Genomic DNA, 20,203 nt, shown 5'->3' with positions numbered 1-20,203 from the left:
GAGGATTTTATCATGATATGGCTGTGGAACACTTAGATGTTGGATATTCCAGGTAGTGATGGTGGTCAGACCATACAGAACAATGTCCCAGGTGTCCCGTTGATTAAAGCCATCCTGCCATCCAACTGGAAGTGAGTTAGTCTCCACAGTAGCTAACGTCAGAGCAAGGAACAGAACGTATCAGGATCAAGAATAACGTTACTAATCTGATTTGGAATTGGACCCGGATATCCTAGACCGAAGAAGCTCGTCTTCCGCAAGTGTTGAATCCAATATACTTCTAAAAGACAGTTTTGGAGGGAGAAAAATTCAAAGAGATCTACTCGTCTCATTGACAGGATCTAGTCCACATCTACAAGGCCATCTGGCACTTGGGCACATTTCATACATCTGTACAGAAACGCAGAAACGCAGAAACGCAGAAACCAAACAAAAAGACAAAATTGAGATACGAGACGGAGAGACATGGAGTGTCGTGGAGACAGGAAGGGACAGAGAGAGAGGCAAGGAGAGAGAGGAAGTAAGGGCAAGAGGGGGGGAGGGGGGAAACCATAGGCTCTGTCAATAAGATGCCACCCAAATCCATTATTAATGTGCAAGTTCAAAGTTTGAATGACCAATAGTTCATAAGAGAGCTTTCAAGTGGAAGCCAAACGTAGAGAAAAGATTTCGTCCCAAATTTGGTAGTCCCAGTGCCATTGAAAGGAGTAAAGGGATAAAAAAAACATTTGGTGAACAAAAGGGGAATATGTCAAGAAAGAAATAAGAAAATGAGAACACAACACACGCAGCGACAGCCAGTTGTCACTCAGAGTATCATGCTGAGAAGAAAAGTGGTTGGTCAAAAATTGCACAGAACGAAGAGATACGTGATATGTGACATGTAAATCCTTGGCGGATGATGGACAATGAAAATGAAGTTTTGTGCAGTCTCTCTGTTCCTGCCTCGGTTGGAGAGTGGGAGAGCATGAGCACGTTGAAAGGAGCAGTTATCTCAGGAGAGCGATAAGAGTCTTCGAAGGCAAAATGCCCTCTGATTGATTGTTGTATAGTCCAAAAGGAGGTGAGGTGTGATGGAAGGAGTGGTTAATACGTCGTATTTTCCAAAAGCATGTCTAGTTCCATCCTAGCGAGTTCTCCGCCATAACGGGAGCGCTGATCATCTGCGAGCGAGCGGTTCCACGGCTAACATGGCTGGGGGCACGGCCACCGGCAGCGAACATCGTACCAGCGGCGGAACCTCCCTGGCTCATCTGCTCAACGGTTGAGCTAGAGCGCTGGTGCAGTTGCTTTCTCTTGCGGTAGCGACGGGCAACCCAGAACATACCCGCACCGTAAGCGGCAGCACCGGCTACAACACCGACTCCGATTCCAACAGAGCTAGCCTGAGCCGTGGAGGTGCCGGCAGAGCCATCGGTATTTTCGTTGTTGCCACTGCCTGAGCCATCATCGCTGCCACCCTTGTCTTTACCGCCAGTCGAGTCGATATTACCACTAGGGTAGTTTCCTGAGAACTCGAGGGGAATTGTGGGGTCAACCATCCCCATCAGTGAATGGAGGGATTCGCTAGCCTGGGTATAGAGAGCAGAGTTGGGATTGACCTTGAGCGCTTTCAGGGCATCGACCTTGTCACGAGCGAAATAGAAGATAGCAATAGTGGCGTTGTAACCTGTCGATTGCCAGTTGTAATAAGGCTCAATAGCAAACATAACTGGGCCGTCCTTAGCAGAGAGGGCTGGCAGAGCGTTCTCAATAGCTTGCGGGGTGTAGTTAAAGATCTGCGACGAGGACAAAGGAGTGGTTGCAACAAATGACCAGGGCAGCTGGTTATTGAAACCAAGCTGGAGCAAGATGGAGTCAGACGGAGGCTCGGTAACCTCATTCGATGGAGTAATAGAGCCAGGGAGCGAGGGTGGTACCGTGGGCTTCGCGATCTGGCCGGAGGTCGAATTTTCGGTAGCAGTGACGGTGGGCATGATAAGGATGGTCGATGGCATCCAGTCGTTGTCGTTGTCGTCGTTGTTGTTGTTGTTGTCGGTGGGCGGCGTAGGCGCCTCTGTCGGGGTCTGAGGCTCCACAGTGGTCTTGGCCGTGCCCACTTCTTCGCTCGTCGAAGTCGTCGGAGTTGACGGAGTGGACACAACTGACGAAGTCGATGGATTTGACGAGGGAAGCGGGGTAGAGGCTGGGTGAGAAGTGGGGATAGGAACCTTGGAGCTGTCGTGAAAGCCAATGTAGGGAACAGAAGAGATAGCACTAGTGCCCAGCAAAGGAGCCGATGGGGTACTAGAGCCAAAGACAGTTCCAGACACGGAAGTTGAGGTAGAATCGGAGCCTGGCGAGTGTGGGACAGGAATTGATCCCAGGGTCTTGGCCGGGGTGGGGATGGCACCGTTGTTGGTACCTGCCTGGCCAGGAATGATGCCAGTCGACTTGGCCGGCAAAAGACTTCCATTTGGCATAGACGCAGTCGGAATTAAGGCAGTGCTACCAATGCCAGCAGAGGTGACACCAGGCACAGAATCCACGCTCGGCACGGGACTACCGACGAAATCACCAAAAGTTGTAGTTCCATGGGGGGTGGGTATGGACAACAGCGAGCTGGTAGCGGAAGCAGGCACGCTGACTGGGATGATAGGTGAACTCAAAGCAACCGGGAACACAGTAGCACTTGTGCTGTTGCCGGTGGAAGACTTGCCACCCACGCCCCAAAGGCCAGCGAGATCCGAACCCGAGCTTGCCATGCCTGAGGCTGCGCTGCTGATCTTGTTGGCGCTAGAGAGACCAGTGGGTGTCGCAAAGACGGAGCTGCTGGTTGTTGATTCGCCCAAAACGTTGGCCAATCCCGAGGTCGAGCCACCAAGGAGACCATCGCTGTGGGATGCAGCAGGAGTAGAAAAAGTAGGCGAAGTTACCTTAAACAATGGATCTGAGGTATGGCTAGCAGACGAGGATGTGGTTGCAGTTGCGGAAGTGATAACAGCCGAGGGCGTGGTTGCCGTTGCAGATGTGCTCACAGCCGAGGGCGTGGTTGCCGTTGCAGATGTGCTCACAGTCGAGGGCGGGGTTGCCGTTGCAGATGTGCTCACAGCCGAGGGCGTGGTTGCCGTTGCAGATGTGCTCACAGTCGAGGGCGGGGTTGCCGTTGCAGATGTGCCCACAGCCGAGAGCGTGGTTGCCGTTGCAGATGTGCTCACGGTTGAGGCTGTAGAATTACCTCCTCGGAGGTTTCCTGAACCAGAGGTCAAACCGCCAAGGGGAGCGTCGCTAGAGCTTGTGGTCCAAGAAGACTTAGTTGAAGGAGACTTAGATGTAGTCGAAGCCTTGGCTGATGGGTCAACCTCCGACCCCTGCTTGCTCGTGGTTTCCGCATCGGTAGACGCGGCCTCGGAGCTCTTCCTGGTGGTGTTCTCGGTGCTCGAACCATCTGTCATCTTCGCCTTCGTAGTCGCGGTAGTAGTGCTAGTTGGTTCACCGCCATTAGTCGTAGTCCCAGTGATACGGTGGGTGATCTCGGGGTTCTTGGGGTCAACCGAGACGGTCACAACGACATCCTTTCCCTTCGCGGGCTGAGCCGAGGCGGAAGTTTCGGGGATGGGAGTAGTCGTGGATAAAGTAACCTGGGTATGAGTGAAGTTGTCGAATGTACCGTTGAGGATGGAGCCAGGGTTGGACCCAGCGCTTCTGCGAATCGTTCGTTTGACTTCCTGCGGGAAGTACCAGCGGGGCCGCTGAACATGCGCTTCGGGGGCATCTTGAGCTACGACGAGCTCAAGACTGCCTACAGCGAGTAAGGCTGCGAGAATGGAGATCGCGTCAGGACGCATCTTGAATGATTCTGTACGTAATAGCTCGGAGGGGGTCCAAGGTCAGTGTGTAAAAATGCGACAAACACCGTCTGGCAACACCTCATGAAAGATCAGGGGGTGTGGGAACAGGTAGATCGCCTGGAATTTTCGAGTTTCCAACACAACCAGACCTCGGACAATTCTGATAAATTCACAATTTCAAGATTATACCCAGAGGATCTAACGTCTCGATGACAACAGAAGAGACCGAATAGGTGCAGAAAAAACAAATTGACAATAAACGAATGAAAAGAGGGATTTCAATAAATCTGAAACGACCCCCAAAAGGCGACAAACGAGTGTGGGCTTAGAAAAGCTGTAAGGAGCGAACAACAACTTTCTGTAGAACCGTCCGGGCTACGAGATCAAAGAAAGGGAAAACAGGCAATGCGAGTGACCAATGCAAGGGGTAATTAGCCCAGGTCACAACCGCCGTTGAGGGTCAACAGGCGAACACAGAAAATACAGACAAGGGAGTGAAAGAAAGGAGTAAATGAGTGAATGAAGTTGAGGATCAGAGAAGAAGGAGGATCACTCCATCATTAGGGGGGGAAGGTGGAATGGGGAGGGGGGGGGGGGGCCGGGACACGTTGTGGCAGCATCAACAAGGGTAATTTACAGTAAATTACGTATTTTAGTGTATTTAATAAGCTGGTCCGGGTGTTTGGCAGCTGCATGGCATGTGGCCACGCACTTACCCCTGAGCGTTTAAATTTTTTTGTTTGTGATTTCTATGTTGTACTCGCTGTTTTTGCACTTGTTCCAATTTCTAATGTTGAACATACCATTTTGTAGGTTGAAATCATCTATCCTGATCTGATTATCAACTTCCGTTATCTATACCATAATGCAAAGTACTTAAAAGCTCATTTGGAACTTTCCAAGTCAAGGTGTCCCGATGCCCTCATCTGAAACCATGTATCTAACTAAACACTAACCGGCACTATGTCGCCAAGACAACGCAGTTAGGCAATGTACCCAGGACTTTTCACATTACGGCACTCATGGGTCATGCCATGCAGAAACCCATGATTAATAATGAACGTCTATCGGGAAAATCATGAGCCTATTCCCGAAAGGTGCAGGGTGGCCTTGTATGCACTGATGCATCTGACTGAAGCCCTTTTTAGCCTATGCAATATACTCAGGTGACATGTCCCTTTCCTTTTCCTGTTACGCCGTTGGTATGTGCAACCATAAAATCTAGAGCACAATCCGGCGATTGCCAATTTCAAGATCGACAATTAATGAGAAGGGGATTATAAATCAACCTTCAGGTCTGAAATAAGTAGTTACTCAACTCATAACCTACAATACCAATGATACAGGTACTATGAAATTCATTTTCCGAAGCGGAGTCCGAAGTATAGACATTTAAAATCAGATGCAAGAGCGAAAATTAAGTTTTTAAACAGTTCAAGGCAGTGATGGCAGTACTTATTTCGAGAAAAAAAAACCACCTACCAAAACTCTGCTATCCCTAAGGTCTCACAGCATTGTTCCTATGAGCTGATCAATTAATAGATAAATAGCCCTGGAGACTATTGACGGCAAGAAATCCATAATGGAGTTAGGGCTAAATCCACTTTAGCCAATATAAAAAAGGAAAAAGTCTGACAAGTGCCTAAAGTTTAGTCCGTCGCAGGGTCTAGCCCGGAGGCGTCAACCAAGTGGGTCCCTCCCACACGCGTACCTGAACGTGTCGGGAATCTCTTGAAGTGCGTGGCCCCAATTACAGCTTCTTTACCTATGTCATGCACAGGCCAATTTTGACCAGATAACCCGGCTCACAATGCCATAGATTATTATGGCTTAAGCTCATCTTGTCCACTTAGCTCCTTTTAGCTTAGAATCTACAAAGAAATTCCGCGTGGGTGTGCTGACTAGCCGAACAGAGTGCTTTCATTTTTAGCAAAAGAGTTGTCCGACATTCTGTGAACAAGCCATAAATTGCTTCTCCCATTTGAGGTTCCATGAGACATAGGAAATTACCTGAGCTGGATTGGCGAGTCACGCTGTGCGACATCACGACTAGTTCTATCCACAATGGAAGTAGGGGATGAGCCCTGAGTCAAAATTGGGTCATTGAAACCCGGCAGATGTTAAGAATGTTTCACACTCTATCGAAATTTTAGCGTTTGTCTCCAGAATTATAGATTAATAAAGATTAACTGACACGAACACCTGCTCATAGTGTATTCGACAAGACTTGGGTCCGAACTGATTGAGCTTTCAAGTTCTAAAAAAATATTTGTCAACACCACGTGCCCCGATCGGAATGGAGTAGGCAACTGCGATTTCCCCTCGATCTTGTCGTCAGTTTCAGATGCTTAGCATTTTTAGCGTGTCTGAGATTGTGCCTACCGATGCCAAATAGCATTAGATCAATTGATCCGAGAAATCCCAGCATATCTTCTTCAGTTAAATTCGGTTGATCTTCATCTAGTACTACACAGTCTTGTGGCTGCATACTGTATGGATCCTCGAGATCAACAAGCTTTTAGAAATGCAGGAACAACGAACGGAGCATACAACATACACGCTTATGCGAGAGACAAGCTCCACAGGTTTAATTATAGCTGACCCAGCCACATTCTCTTTGAATGACCCAGTAGCGACTATACTCCGTAGGTCAGCTCAAGATTTGATTCTCTTCGCTGAAGGCATGTACAAAAAGAAATGTCCATGGATTCTCCTGGTCCTTTAAGAGCCTTTTATACAACAAACGTCCAGGGGCTCATCAACTTGTACGGAGCACCATGGACGAGTACAGGCGCTAACCCTGTTCCTGAGCGTTACAGCTTCAGTCTCCACCCTTCATCCTTGGTTTCAGCCTGTTTTAAATTGAAAATCGCCGAACAAAAGTTACACGTAACCACTACCCGTGCTTTCGTATTATTTCCAACCAGGCTGTAAACTATACAGAGATCATGTGACGCACCTATTTGATTGTTGCTGAAACACAAGTGGAGTTGTCTGCCCTATTCATTCTCCACGTCGTCATCCCTGTCCCGTTCAAAGTCTAGAATTGCGTCCATGGCCAAGTTTTGTAACCAGGCCAGATTAGTCAATTTTGACATCCGATCCCTGAGGGAGTGACTTGATAGCAATGCCCCTACGCACCCCAAAGGGCCAGGTCCGATGATTGTGAGAAACGGTCCACATTTTTGGGGGGGGATTAAGACAAAAAGGACGGATTCCAGACCGAAACATATTCCCTGTGGAATTCGAACCTCATGATTTTGACCACGTAAATACTTGCCCGCTTAAGATCCGAGACAAAAGTAGCGTAGACTTCGTTTACCACTGAGAAACCACCCATACCCGTGAGGAAGATGTTGAGACTCGACCCTCCAGCCTCTAGGATGGTGTTGAGATTGTGTAGGATTTTTTGCTGGTCTTACATCAGAAACTATCTCACAAATCAGAAATCGCGTTTCTTCAAACTCTTGGGTCCTGGACGGTTCCCTCCGCCATGTCGCCCGTGATCGGGTCTACCTCCAGCTGGCCAGAGTAGTGGACCGTGTTGCTAACAACCATACACCTTGGGATAGGATTGAGAGTGGGACGGGTGCGCCCTTGGGGCTGACGGGGGTACGTGTGGGCTTAGATGTTCTGTAGGATTGGAGTCGGAATCATTTGAGTCAGAATGCGATCAAGAAGAAGTTATTGAGCGTCGCGCTGGCGCGGGGGATACCGTGGGAATACCGTCGTTGTCGGTTGAAAGTCCCGTGTACTTCCCGAGGTCGGAGCACAATACAACGATGTGATCGCGAGGCTATAACTATTCTCATTTTCAGTGTAAATAATTTAGAATGAAAGCACGATTAGTTGTTAAATTAGGGAGAATAAAGAATAACAGTGTCTTTACACACATTAACCGGCAACCTTCCCTTTGCAGTGTCGGGGGCATATTTCTCATCACCTCGCCCTTCAAACGTAGCTTTGTCAAGGATCGTAGTTTCTTTTTATCCATATCGCTAGAGGCTTTGAGGTGGTTCCTAACGACCTGGCTGCCCAACGCTAATACCCCCCCGTTCCACACTGGGCGGCTGCACAGAAATGGGAAGATGTGGTCATTATCACAAACATATCCACGAGCTGCCTATTCATCTTCCAAACAAGAAGCCCATCGAGTGAAAATATCGTTGCAGCTTAACCTTACCAGGATTTCCGACCGGAGAGAGTCAAGGCTATTGTTAAATCAGGTACAACATAGGTTCATGACGCGTCGCTGGGCCTACGATGAGTGGTTCTTCGACATTAAGCAGAGCTGAGTCGCTTCATCGACTGGACTTTACAAGTTGACCATTGGCATATCTTGTGTAGCATGGAAGGAAATTGGAAATTTGTCAACTTTCCTGAGAAGAAAAGATTTCTAGGGCCGCATGACATTATTTCTGCGGAGAACAGCAAGGAATCGGAAGTGAAGAAAATGACTGCACCGCTGGCATGGGATATGGAGAGGCGCATTTGTGTTAACCTTGGCTTGTGTAGTCATTCTTGCGTTTTACTTGTACGCTTCTGTGGATGTGTTGTTGCCTGAGGAGCGAGACTTATCATTATCCTAGCCTTTGTTATTTCAGTCGAAGTAAATTTAGGTCGCAAAATTTAAACGTATCTTCACTTTATACTTGCCTTGTTAACGCAAAGAGTGACCTCAAACAGCGTAGAAGACGGGATATCCAAGTGTGACGTCAACGCTGCTGACTTAATTTTGCGGGGAAACCGAGCGCTGTACGGAGTGCTCTCGTCCTTCTTCCTCGTTCCTTTTCATTTCTCTTCAGCTATGACCGAGAAGATTTGACATCAATCTTATTGTCCCACTTATCCCAAAAAAAATTTGGTTTTTGAAAAGGCCTCTGCAGGACAGACCCGGCCAGGATCAGCGCTCCTCTTGTCATTCAACACAACAAGTGGATCTGATCGACAGAGCCATTGCCTACATGCTGCGAGAATCACCAGCCCTTCAATAACGCTAGGATAAGTCGTCAGGAATTAACAACACCTTGAGCTTCTACATACAATCTCAAGGATTTACCATGAGTTCCTCGGCTGCAACGTCAATCAGAAAGTCGGGGCCTCGAGTTATTTGCCCGGCATCTTCCCAATTGGTGGGCACGCAGACTTCAAATCGGAGTATAAGGCGATGTTCACGAAACATTCAGGGAAGCAAAACAGAGCGTTTGTCACGTCATTCTGACAGATATCAGCGATACTTTCTATACAATCAACGAAAGCACGAAACTTGTCGTGACATCAATGCGACTTCCAATGACACACACTCAAGCTGGAGCTGGGCAGCTTGGCTTTCTCCGGTAACATTCTCCTACCTCCCCGCTGGCCGAGAAAGAAGGCTCTGGGATTCGGATTCAGGACAGAGACACAAACGCAAAGAGTTGCTGAAATGTCACATGGAGACAGACCCTTACAAAGCTGTCTTCGGGCACCAATTGGACCCCTTTCTGAGTTTTGGCAAAAACAAAACGTTATTAAGTGATTTCCAGTCGCTAATCAGTATGGAAAAGTCACGCAATGTTAGACCGAAAGTAGACAAGCGACAAACGAGAAGTAACCCCAATCGTGTTGGACTGCAGTACGATTCTATCAGTGGATACATGGTGCTGATTTCAGCCCCCACTACACTCGAAACCAGTGAGCTGGAAGCAGAAATCAACACTTACAAAGTGGTTGACAGTCACCCGGGCACTGAAGTTGAGGCAAAATTCGCTCACAACCCCAGTTTGTCCAAGGATGGACAGTTTCAACCAGGAAACACGGGATGGAGCCCCGAAGCCCCGTCGAGTTTACATTCAACAGTTGAATGCACTCTAGCCGATGATATAGGTGCACTCTTTACATCAACCCCCACCTCTCAGGATGCGCAGGGCAGGCTTCAAGTTCCTCAGGAAACCAAAAGAAGTCCCTTTGTAAACATCAATTACTCTCCTGGAAGTGGATTGGGAACACTGTATGGTTCTGACTCTATTACTTCTACACAGCCTCAGCCGGACTCCTCCAGTGCCAACGGAGATATTTATAAGCTGGATTTGCATGCTGGTTTGGTGACGGGCACCAACCTGGAAGGTTCCCCGGGAAGTGAGCCGGAGGCCAAGTTTATGCCTGATCCTGCAAACCGCGCTGTCCAGAGTTCTTCATCTGGGTTCGAGACACAAACCCCGAGCAAGCAAACTGACACTTCTATTGATTGCCTCCCAGGCAACGAGGTGGACGCAAAGCTTTCTTCCGAAATCGGTAGTCTCGGCCTTGAGTACGACGGTCCTTTTAATCAAACAACGAACACCGCCACCATGACAGACGCTCAAGAAAGAGCTAAGTGTTCTCCAGGTAGTGAGATTAAAGCACAGATTTTATCGGAGTCAGCCAGCCATAAAATCACCCCATCGGAAGCCCAGACCTCTGTTGATTGTCCTCCTGGAAGTGAACTAGAGGCCAGGTTAGCTGGTAACGCAGCTTCTATTGAGAAAAGCCTGTCACAGCCAGAACTACCCACTAGCCTTGACACATCCAAGATGACCAGAGTTGCTGTCGACAATACACCTAGGAATGAGTTGAAGACAAAAATCTTTTCTGAGATGGCGAGTGCCGAGTGTCCCAGTAAAAATAAGGATGTGACCGCCCTGGATGCTAGTGACATTCGCCCCCGTTATACTCCTTTGGAAGCGAAGGTGCAAGCCAATATGCTGGATTTTGATGCTTCCGAAGATCGCAATAATGACTCCATTCTCGAAAGCCAGGACTCAGCCGAAAAAGGAAAGCAACCAGCAGCCTCCCAAGCTCCTTCGCCTCAATTCCATATTCTCGCTTTTGATACTTCGACGTCGCAAGTCTCAGCCGCACAAGCAGACTCATTTTTCGCTGTTGGTGAACATCGTCAGCCAATTGAAATTCTGTCTCGACTGCAAAACCCTGCCAAATTCCTCCCTTATTTTGAGAAGATGCAAGAAGATGGTTACGAAATTGCAACCGGGGGAGGCAATATCCTTGTCTTCCGAAAGACTCAAAGCACCCCTCGTCACACTCTCTCAGAAACTGCAACAGACCAACCAGCAACTCACGCCGAAATTTCCCGGCATCCTTGCCACAACTCAAAGGACCCCGCCACTACATGTTCCAGAGCTCCCTGGCAATCCACCAGTATGGTGAGTAGATAGTAGAACTGTCTGATTAGGTGGCTTCCTAACATATCGACTTAGCTTGTTTCAGCAACGGGGTCTTCCAACTCCTCGCCAGAACCAACTACCAAACCCAAGTCTTTGTGTCGCGAAATAGGTCGCAGAATGCTCATTGTAGGCACAGCCACTGCAGCGACGTGTTATGCTCTTGGGGTCATGACCGAGTTCTTCCGCACCGGCGGGAATGATAGGCAGGGAATTGATGGATTCACTGTGTTAGAGTCTGATCGACGTCGTCAAGAGTAGGCCGCACCGGCGGCGGTTTTCGGGTTCTATTTTGAGACCATTGCAAATAATTCATGGACATTTGAGCTTCAGAAAAGAAAATTGCGACTTAGGTTTGATGATTCTTCGGTTCCCCCCCCCCCCCCCCCCCCCCTTTCATGCAAACTCCTGTATTCTACCTATCACTGTCAATTTCGTTTAAGCCGCGGGATAATAAAGTGCTTCAAAACTGGATCCAGATGTGGGATGAAGACCAATATAGAATACAACCCTTTGGCGAAGACTGTGAAAAGAGACTGTTGTGCAATTCTATTAGTACGCCTTGATATGATACTAGGCCACCTGCTGTTGGGGACCCCAGTATTGAGTTGCTCTTCACTTTGACTCCAGCATAGTCCCCCTAATATCACCCTTACAATTAGCTTTGCACGAACATCCTCTGCAAACTCGGTGATTGTCAAACCCGAATCTAACAGCTGCTGGAAAGAAATATCCAGGCTTAGCACCAAGCATACTATCAACCCCATAGCTGGCAATAGACCGGCTCTTATCAAACTCATCTATGTAGAGCATCGACATACGACTAAGCTTCGTATCAAAGCTTTTGCGAACAGCTTGAATTGTCTCGATAAAATCCAAGCCTCCCAATGAACACAGGATACCCTGACTCTCACCGCTAGCCGATAGATTCTCACTCCGGAATTTTTATAGCCCAAACAGTGTGACTGAATCGCACATCCAAGGCGCAAAATTGTCGACGTCGTCACCTGCCTCCCATGTCGCTTATGCCTTGGTGAGCTCCATTAGATCCAGTGTCCAACAATGTGGCCTAAAATGCCTTCTTGGACCTGTTCAATGATTGCAATCTCAAAGACGCGGGGGAGAGCTTCCTCGTCAATGCCATCCGTTTTCTTGTATCTGAGTGATTCATCGAGCTCATTGCGCTCCACAACTACCCCAACTCCAAAGTTTACTGAAAGGCCGACGTCAGTTTGCTGGAGATGAAGCGGATTAAGAGCGGCCGATTGCCCTGTTTTGCTCAATTCTATCTCTCATCGAGTCAATTATGGCCGTCCCCACGATCTTGGTTCCCTAGTGGACTAAATGAAGGCGACACGGTCATCCTCAATGAGCCCACCACCTCGAACTGGACCATCGATGAAATGGTCGATACGCATAGCTATCAATGCCAAGATCGTTCACTCGACTCTTACGCATCTGTCCTGTTCAGATGCCCCAATACAACCAATGGAAAAGAGGCTTTTATGCGTCTTTGTTTCCAAGTTCCACACGCCGGTCATGAGAATGCGGACAAAGCTTCCCGTACCCGAGAAGCAACTAAATTCACACCCCCTGAGCTAAAAGCATACAAATTTCTCATTAGCAAACGCTCTCAAAATACACCTACACTTCTAGCATACGACATAGGGTCTCAGGATAGCTTAGGTGCAGTTCCCAAAGGCCATACATATCACATGGATTGTATGGGAGACGGTTCCCGGAAAACGCCTAGGAGATTTCAAATCTGCCTTTGTGTACTGGGATATGGACTACGATGAACGAAAACGTATCCGCGAGATTTTACTTCGAGAGTTTCCGTGAGTCGAACAGCTTTTTAGTACCAAGGGTAATGCTAAGTTAGATTATTTAGTATGGCCAAGCCTCGCAATCTGGTCTGGGATGAGAACAAGGGTGATATGTATGCCGCTTATCTCTTCTATAATTCTGGGAATTCAAATGACGTATTCCTACAGTTCTTTTATTGGTTTCCGAGATGCAATGCCTTTCAAAGCTAAAGGAAATTTCGGTGAAGAGTGGTTGCCACGTTTTGATCTTGCGAAGCCCCCTCAGAGACACTACCGAATGAACAGAGATTACAAGGGTGATATCTCAGATTGTGGAACTCTGATCAGATCTTTGCTTCAGGCAATAGGGCATCGTTGCTTTTGATTATCTTGGCTCATTACTGCCAGAGCTCTGCAGGAGAGGTGACAGGAGAGTGAGCAATTATGACTCAGTTATATCTGCTATCGAGCACTAGAGAAATGGAATGTAGGAAGCGCAAGGAGCTCAATAGGAAGCTACATCCTTTGCAAAACACTGCTGGCAAACGATCTTAACATTTGCTCTATGTAGTCCAAGGCATTCTCCCTATATCTACCAGATCAGTCTCTTAGCCTTCTCCTGCTTACTCAATCAGCATACACTCTCCAACTGTCACTACTCTACCCATCGATGCTTTTCCCGTTTTACGCAAGTATTGTGAGATCGGATGGTCGGAACAGAGCACGACTAGGCCTAACATATTAATGTTAGACCAACACGTTCTTGGCGTGCCATCTCGACTCAGGAACGAAAAGCCGCAAATCATACCACTGGCAGCACGAAATATCCTCGTCGAGCCTCTTCCTCCCCCCCGCCCCCCGAGTGGGGTACATTCATACCAATAGCAGCGCCATACACAAGATCGATTTTGTGGGCCAATTGATGGCATGGCCCAACTTTGAACGAGAAGTCATTACCACATTTTCTTTGCCAAGCACAAACTGGAACAATGACACTCTTGACGTGCGTGTTGTGGGCTTCGGATCACAAACCTCGATCTCCGAGGAGCAGATGGTCCTCGGAGATGAGATCGGGCTCCAAGGCCGTCTGGGCGAACGTCTTGGTCGGCCGGTGACCTCTTCCCTTCAAGCGCAGCAACACCGACGCCGGATGGGGGACTTCAAAGCCAGTAGGCCTGCAGCAGCCGGGTACCGACGTATCCCAGACATGGTGTTGTTCGATGGTGTGCCTGAAATCAAAGTCGTTGGGGGGGCCAAGGCGCCGTGGCCCGATGAGCACATTAATATGCTGAGCGAAGGAGTGGACGATTTTGAGGCCGGGCAAGAGGGGCCACTTCGCCGTCGTCTAGGCATGGTATAAATTATGCTATCTTTATATTCATGTACTAATATGTGTACTATCTTACAGGGCAAGTTGCCCGCTATATGCGGGAGCTTAATGTTAAGCACGGTTTTTTGTCGACCTACGAGGAAACCATCTTCCTCAGAAAAGTTGACGTCCGAGGAGTTTGGACTCTTCAGTACTCTACCGTGATTGCTTACGACGATCCGCTTACCTCTCAAACAGAGGGTACTACCACTCAGCAAGGGCTTTACCATGTAGCCCTTCTCGGGCAAGCTGATTCCGTGTTTACTAGGAGGGGTGGTACTAGATCCCCTCTGCGCAACCACCGGTGGACTATTTCACGGGAGTAAACACATGGTAAGACCATCCGAGAAGGCTCAATGGAAAGCCTTGCCATCTCGCAGTTGTCGTATGTAATCATAGCAATACTCCTCGGATCTTGACCTTTCTGAGGAAGATGGTTTCCAAGTTAAGAAGTTCAAGTCCCTCAAGCCCCCTCAAGTCCCCCAAGTTCCTCTAAAATACCCCTCTCCGAGGACGCTTATCTCTGTCCAAGGCCGCCATCGAAACCTCGAAAGCCTCCATTCTCCCGATTAGTTAGACGAGCTTGGCAGGCATGGAAATCCCATCATATGATCCAGCAATTAATCTTCAAATTGAAGCATTTGTGATTAAGAGACAGAAAATCTGTCTCATTCTTTGACTTTGAATTTTTTTTTTTCACGTATCATTTTTTTGTGCCGCGGGCAAGATCACAGCCCCGTCATTTCAACAGGAGTGTATGCAACGTTGTATTTACATTCACGGGATGAGATGAAATTGCGCCAAAAGCGCAAACCCTCAATTCCTTCTTCTCGACAGAGAACCCCCCTATCTTCAGCCATCTCCAGCTCTTCGGCAGCAACCCCAACACTCCATTTGAACCGATGCGCAGCTTCCTGAGCAGTAACGGCCCGACCGAAAAGAGACCAATCCCAAGGAACAGGATCGTCCGGAGGAACCCGCCGGAGCTCCTCCATCCAGGCCTGGAATTTCTCGATGGTCTTCTCATCGCTCCAGTCATATCGCTGCACCACAAGAAGACCACTTTTAAATCGTCGTAGACGAACTGGCAACTTGAGCTTTTCCCACAGCTCCGCTGCTTTCTGGAAATCCGAAGGACTGGCTAATTCTACTCCATTACGGGATCGATTGAAGAGAGCCCAGAGATCAATTAGACTCATAATCCCACCTTCCCGCTGCAAAATACCTTTTCGGTCATCAGTGAGATACTCAGCCAGATCACGTGCAAGTTCTGATAAATATAGACTTTCAGATCCGGAACTGAGCATGTCTTTTGTTGTCACCATCCCGAGAGCAGCGGCGGACTCAGATAGCACCGCGCTGGTTTCTGGGGAGCTCCCATTAGTAGCCATGCCAGAATCACGCGCCAAAGTCTCCGCCAGCGCAACAATCTGCTTGGCGGAGGCCATTAAAGCCTCCAGGTCTTCAAAGGCGTTCCCTATGACTAACTCGTTTTTCCTCCGAGCTTCCAGTCCTCGGCGTTCTAATCCTGCAATACCAACCCCGGAAGGTCTTGGGGCTGAGGGCAGAGGACTTTCAACGCTAGTGGCAGGGGAAGCAAAGCCCTGTGAAGAGGTGCCTTGCGACGGCGAAGGCACTGGGGGTGCATTTTGCAAGAGCCATTTTCTTTGAACCAGGGCTCCCTTGAGTCTTTCATGGAATGTCTTATCACCACCTGCACGGAATGAAAGTTTAATGCTCTCACTAACTTCCGTATTGGCGATGTGTGATTGCTGAAACAACGGCGCAGGAGAGTCCACGCGATTTGCGTTTATCGAGGAACCAGCAGATAGAGGGGCTCCACAAATCTCACATTCCACGAGATATGGATGGTTCACAAAGGTACATCGTGGGCAAGAGACCGTTTTCCCGGGCCTAAAAGGCGATGGAGACGCATTGGCAATTGGTTGCTCTGCATCTTGTGCAGTGGCTGGTGATGCAACTGAACTCAGCAATGGAGGCTTCCAGCTTGTGGCAGCACTGATTGCTGCTTTGAGAACCGTTGTAAATGGTGGTTTGATGCCACATGCTAGACACGGGGGTAAATTCGTAGCCGCACTAGCCGTTGCGGGGTCGAAATTGGACGGAACTGGGTTGGAGAATGAGCATATGGGACAGATCCAAGTGGCATTGATTAGCTTTGGAGATTTTGTGCTCTGCAAAAGGTTGGTTTGTGGGAGGTGAGAATGTGATTGCGTTGGATGAAGGGCCGATTGCTGAGCTACAGCTGGGCTGGCTGTCGCGCTCCTTAAATTATCGGTCTTCTTCTTCTGTGGTTTCGGGTATATGGTGAGCTTAGGAGATGATTTCAGGAAGCCAGCCTTGAACACGTGAGTCTATTAGTGATCGGCTGAGAGTAAAAACCCCAAAAGGAAGATGTACGCCTGTCGCACCTGAGACTCCACTCGATCGATTTCTTTCAGATCAATAGCCACTGAGTACTTCCGCGGGTCCTCAGCCGCAACATAGCACACTCTGTGGGATGTGAGATATGCATAGCCATTTTGGTAATTCTGGATTTTGTATTTCCTTTGCCTCTAATCAGCACCCCGCATCAGGAGCATCATCATGAGCTACTTACCCTTCATACAACCCCACCGCGTCCTGGACAAAGAGAAGGATCTCATCGGTTAAAAGCAAGGGTCTGAGTGCAGTAGTCAGATCCAGCGACTTGAAGAACATCTAGTAGGTTCAATTAGCTCCCAACATCAAGGAGAACCCTTAAGAGATGGAGGCATGTCATTTAAGCCAAGACGATTGCGATAACCCGATAAGGAGGGCTTCTCGGACAAACAAAGATCCGGTGAGTAAGCGAGCATCGCTCACCGTCACGGGTCGAGTCTGTGTGGACTTCACTCTCACTCTCTGGCTCGTGACCATCTCATTTCGAAACTAAACGTTCATCATCTTTTTTCTCATCTCAAAATCAGTGTCAGTCGAGGAGTAAGATCAAATCTTGACTCTTCCAGCCGTTCCTCGAGACTTGCCCCTTCGTAGCTCTTTACTTTCTTTCATCATTCATCATTCTTGTTTCCTTGTTTGTTTTCCAAATCTTGCATCTACGATGAGTTCCAGTGTACCACCTTGGCGCTCTACCGCCCCAGGCACGATTTCTAGTGCATTTCCTCCAGTTGGTATGAAAAATAATTCGACCCGAGTCTCGTTGGTCTCGTGTCAGGAGGCTAACAGCCGAAAAGCGGCTCCGGCATACACTCCAGTCCAAGCGCGTCGTAGCCTCGCCCATCATACAAAGCCAACCAATGGAACCGTTCCTCCCCAAACCACCCAGTCGGCATCACCGGATACAGAAGCCCGGGCGCGAGTGGAGTTCCCACCACCCGTACGCTCATATGTGCAACGCTGCTTTGCTCCCGAAAACCAAGTTTCAAGCGTGAGCATTCCCGAAATGCAGGAGAAGTTGAGGCACGTCATTACGGAAGCAGCCCAGAATGACAAGTTGGGATTGATTGACTGGGAAAGGCTACCTTTGCCTCAAACCATGGTGCAAAACGAACGCAACAAGGTCCTGGCCAACCCCAGCTCTTCAAACTGGGCTTCCAGTCACCCAGCTTCTCCCGGGGATGCCACACGGAAGCGAAAGTCAACTGATGGCCATCATTCGGAAACTGGATCGCCGCCATGGAGAAAAGCTAACCGCAATCGTTTTGAAGATCGAGTTACTCACCCTACCACAGAAAAAAAGCCACGCATAACACTGGACCAGTCTAGTAAGTCCAAAGCTAATTTGGAGATGAGGAGAAAGCGTTTTGAGGGAGTAGGGGCCAGCGGGAAGTCTCCCTCTTCTCCCGCAGGGTCGCCGATGCATGCTGTGGACGCGGATCAAGGCCCCGTTGTCGGGCGATGCCAAACATTAGAGAAGAACTACTTCCGATTGACCTCTGCTCCCAACCCGGACAGTGTTCGTCCTCTGCCAGTCTTGAAAAAGGCCTTGGATTTATTGAAGAGAAAATGGAAGCACGATAGCAACTATGGTTATATCTGTGACCAGTTCAAGTCTCTGCGTCAAGACCTAACGGTCCAGCGCATTCGAAATGAATTCACTGTCATTGTCTACGAAATCCACGCACGTATCGCCTTGGAAAAGGGGGATCTTGGTGAGTACAACCAGTGCCAGACCCAGCTACGAGTGCTCTATGCCCAGCAGCTGGGAGGACACCCAACAGAATTCAAGGCCTATCGTATTCTCTATTTCATTTACACGCGAAACTGGACAGCGATGAACGATGCACTAGCCGATGTGACTGCAGAAGATAAGAAAGACCTGGCCGTGAAGCATGCCCTGGATGTCCGCTCTGCCCTTGCACTCGGGAACTACCATCGTTTCTTCCAGCTGTACCTTGATACGCCGAATATGGGAGCCTACCTTATGGATATGTTTGTTGATCGTGAGCGGTTGAGTGCTCTTGCAACCATGTGTAGAGCGTGAGTCTTGACTTTTCCTGTTCTGTTCGAGCATTCTAGCTGACCTTGAATTGTAGATACAAGCCAGATGTCAACATCCGATTTATCACAGAAGAGCTTGGATTCGAGTCCGATGAGCAGACCGCACGTTTTGTTCTAGACAACTCCTCCGAAGAGCTGCTGGAGGAGAGGAACGGAGCTGTAAGGCTGCTGACGGGCAAAGCAGGCTCGTTGTTCGATCAAGCCAAAGCAGCCGCCCACCGTGTCGTCGATATCAAAGGCCAGATCTAACCAAGTTCTCATTTTGTCCACCTGTTTATTGCGCCGAGGATCATAAACCTTTGGATCTCAGTCCAAGTCATTTGCTTATCTTTTTTTTGGCGTATTTTCAAAAGCGGCAGGCGTTCACTTGCGTCCACACATGGATACAACATGTCTTTCCCAAAGTCCTTACTTTTTTTCGATGCCTTTTCATTCCCGTTCGCCTCGGCCCCATCTTCCGGAGTTCTTTGCACAGGACTGCCAGTGGAATTGCGACGATACTAACACACCCCCGGCGGCATCTGATCCTGGAGTTGGTCTTTTTTGGGAACCAGAGGACACAACATGTGCACTTTGACTTGGTTCGATGGAGAGAGGCGATAGCACATGGACATAGTAAATACCTACAGTCAATCTATCCAGTACGTATCTTATATGCAGAATTCTTTTGGCTTGTAGATCGCCTCCAATCTCAATTACATTCGAAAACTTAGAAACTGGCCACGTGGTAACCAAGGCCAACCCTGGGCCGTACCGGGAAGCGTGTTGGGAACTCTGGTCGAGACTCAGACATGTGCGGGGGACCTGCCAAGTGGCACAGTCCATGCCTTTCGTACAGATGTGGCCGATGATCGACATTAAACAGAGTTTCTTCAGCTTCCAAGGTTGCCAGTGTCTTACCTGGGTAATTGGTATTTTTTTAAACTTTCAATTCTTGTATCTAACATTCAAAAAAACTCGAGATGAAATTTCCTCTGCATACATGTACAGTAGGCAGATTACAGGAGCCGCGCATTCATAGCCCCAGAAATTTTTTTTTGGGTAGAAAAGATAAATCATTTTAATACCAACGGATTGGTTCTCCCTATCAGTTTCGGCCCCCATTCTAGGCCCTATGTTTTTGATACATCCATGCTCCGTATCCATTTTTCCCTTGTTCGGTGGAGATCCCCGATTGCATATTTAGCACTCCGTACTACCTCCGTATTCCTATTTTGACTTTCAAAATTACTAAAAGAGAAAGACCGGAACGGCTTTGAGACGACGTCAGAATCCGCGGTTTAGGTATGTTTGAGCCATGGTTATAAGTGGGGAAGTGAGGGGCAAAGATCCTTCTTTTGCTTCTTTTTCGTTCTTTGTACTCCGTACCTTTTCCAAGGTACTTGCTTTGTATCTGTACCATGCAGCGTGCAATAACAATGTGCAATGTACTAGTACGAAACTTGTACTTTACGAAATACATCCCAGTATCTATAGAAAGTGGCAAGTGGAGTGCCT

The 20,203-nt window shown here is 48.5% G+C and overlaps 6 protein-coding genes across 6 annotated transcripts; 3 read left to right on the top strand and 3 right to left on the bottom strand.

Annotated features, from left to right (window-relative positions):
- Positions 1 to 1,115: 1,115 nt before the first annotated feature.
- Positions 1,116 to 3,827, bottom strand: Pdw03_2806 (Protein MSB2; the record flags this gene model as incomplete). Its single annotated transcript, XM_066100294.1, has 1 exon — positions 1,116 to 3,827. One exon carries the CDS (start codon positions 3,825 to 3,827, stop codon positions 1,116 to 1,118), a length of 2,712 nt encoding a protein of 903 aa, XP_065955694.1.
- Positions 3,828 to 7,026: 3,199 nt separating this feature from the next.
- Positions 7,027 to 7,388, bottom strand: Pdw03_2805 (YjgF/Yer057p/UK114 family; the record flags this gene model as incomplete). Its single annotated transcript, XM_066100293.1, has 2 exons — positions 7,027 to 7,242; positions 7,296 to 7,388. The coding sequence occupies 2 exons, from the start codon at positions 7,386 to 7,388 to the stop codon at positions 7,027 to 7,029; spliced, it is 309 nt and encodes a 102-aa protein (XP_065955693.1).
- A 1,502-nt stretch (positions 7,389 to 8,890) lies between these two features.
- Positions 8,891 to 11,290, top strand: Pdw03_2804 (uncharacterized protein; the record flags this gene model as incomplete). Its single annotated transcript, XM_014682217.2, has 4 exons — positions 8,891 to 8,962; positions 9,017 to 9,166; positions 9,377 to 11,011; positions 11,066 to 11,290. 4 exons carry the CDS (start codon positions 8,891 to 8,893, stop codon positions 11,288 to 11,290), a joined length of 2,082 nt encoding a protein of 693 aa, XP_014537703.2.
- A 2,214-nt stretch (positions 11,291 to 13,504) lies between these two features.
- On the top strand, positions 13,505 to 14,529 carry Pdw03_2803 (phosphoglycerate mutase family protein; the record flags this gene model as incomplete). The annotated part of the gene is made up of 3 exons (XM_014682219.2): positions 13,505 to 13,531; positions 13,586 to 14,183; positions 14,243 to 14,529. The coding sequence occupies 3 exons, from the start codon at positions 13,505 to 13,507 to the stop codon at positions 14,527 to 14,529; spliced, it is 912 nt and encodes a 303-aa protein (XP_014537705.2).
- A 402-nt stretch (positions 14,530 to 14,931) lies between these two features.
- On the bottom strand, positions 14,932 to 16,924 carry Pdw03_2802 (Zinc finger, RanBP2-type; the record flags this gene model as incomplete). The annotated part of the gene is made up of 3 exons (XM_014682220.2): positions 14,932 to 16,563; positions 16,636 to 16,771; positions 16,824 to 16,924. 3 exons carry the CDS (start codon positions 16,922 to 16,924, stop codon positions 14,932 to 14,934), a joined length of 1,869 nt encoding a protein of 622 aa, XP_014537706.2.
- Positions 16,925 to 17,306: 382 nt separating this feature from the next.
- Pdw03_2801 (SAC3/GANP/Nin1/mts3/eIF-3 p25) lies at positions 17,307 to 18,955 on the top strand (the record flags this gene model as incomplete). The annotated part of the gene is made up of 3 exons (XM_066100292.1): positions 17,307 to 17,376; positions 17,440 to 18,685; positions 18,742 to 18,955. 3 exons carry the CDS (start codon positions 17,307 to 17,309, stop codon positions 18,953 to 18,955), a joined length of 1,530 nt encoding a protein of 509 aa, XP_065955692.1.
- Positions 18,956 to 20,203: the final 1,248 nt, after the last annotated feature.

Source organism: Penicillium digitatum, chromosome 1, assembly GCF_016767815.1.
Source record: "Penicillium digitatum chromosome 1, complete sequence".
In the NCBI taxonomy this organism is placed as follows: Eukaryota; Fungi; Ascomycota; class Eurotiomycetes; order Eurotiales; family Aspergillaceae; genus Penicillium; species Penicillium digitatum.
Note: the sequence above shows the minus strand (reverse complement) of the source record. Positions and strands in the feature narration are given on the sequence as shown.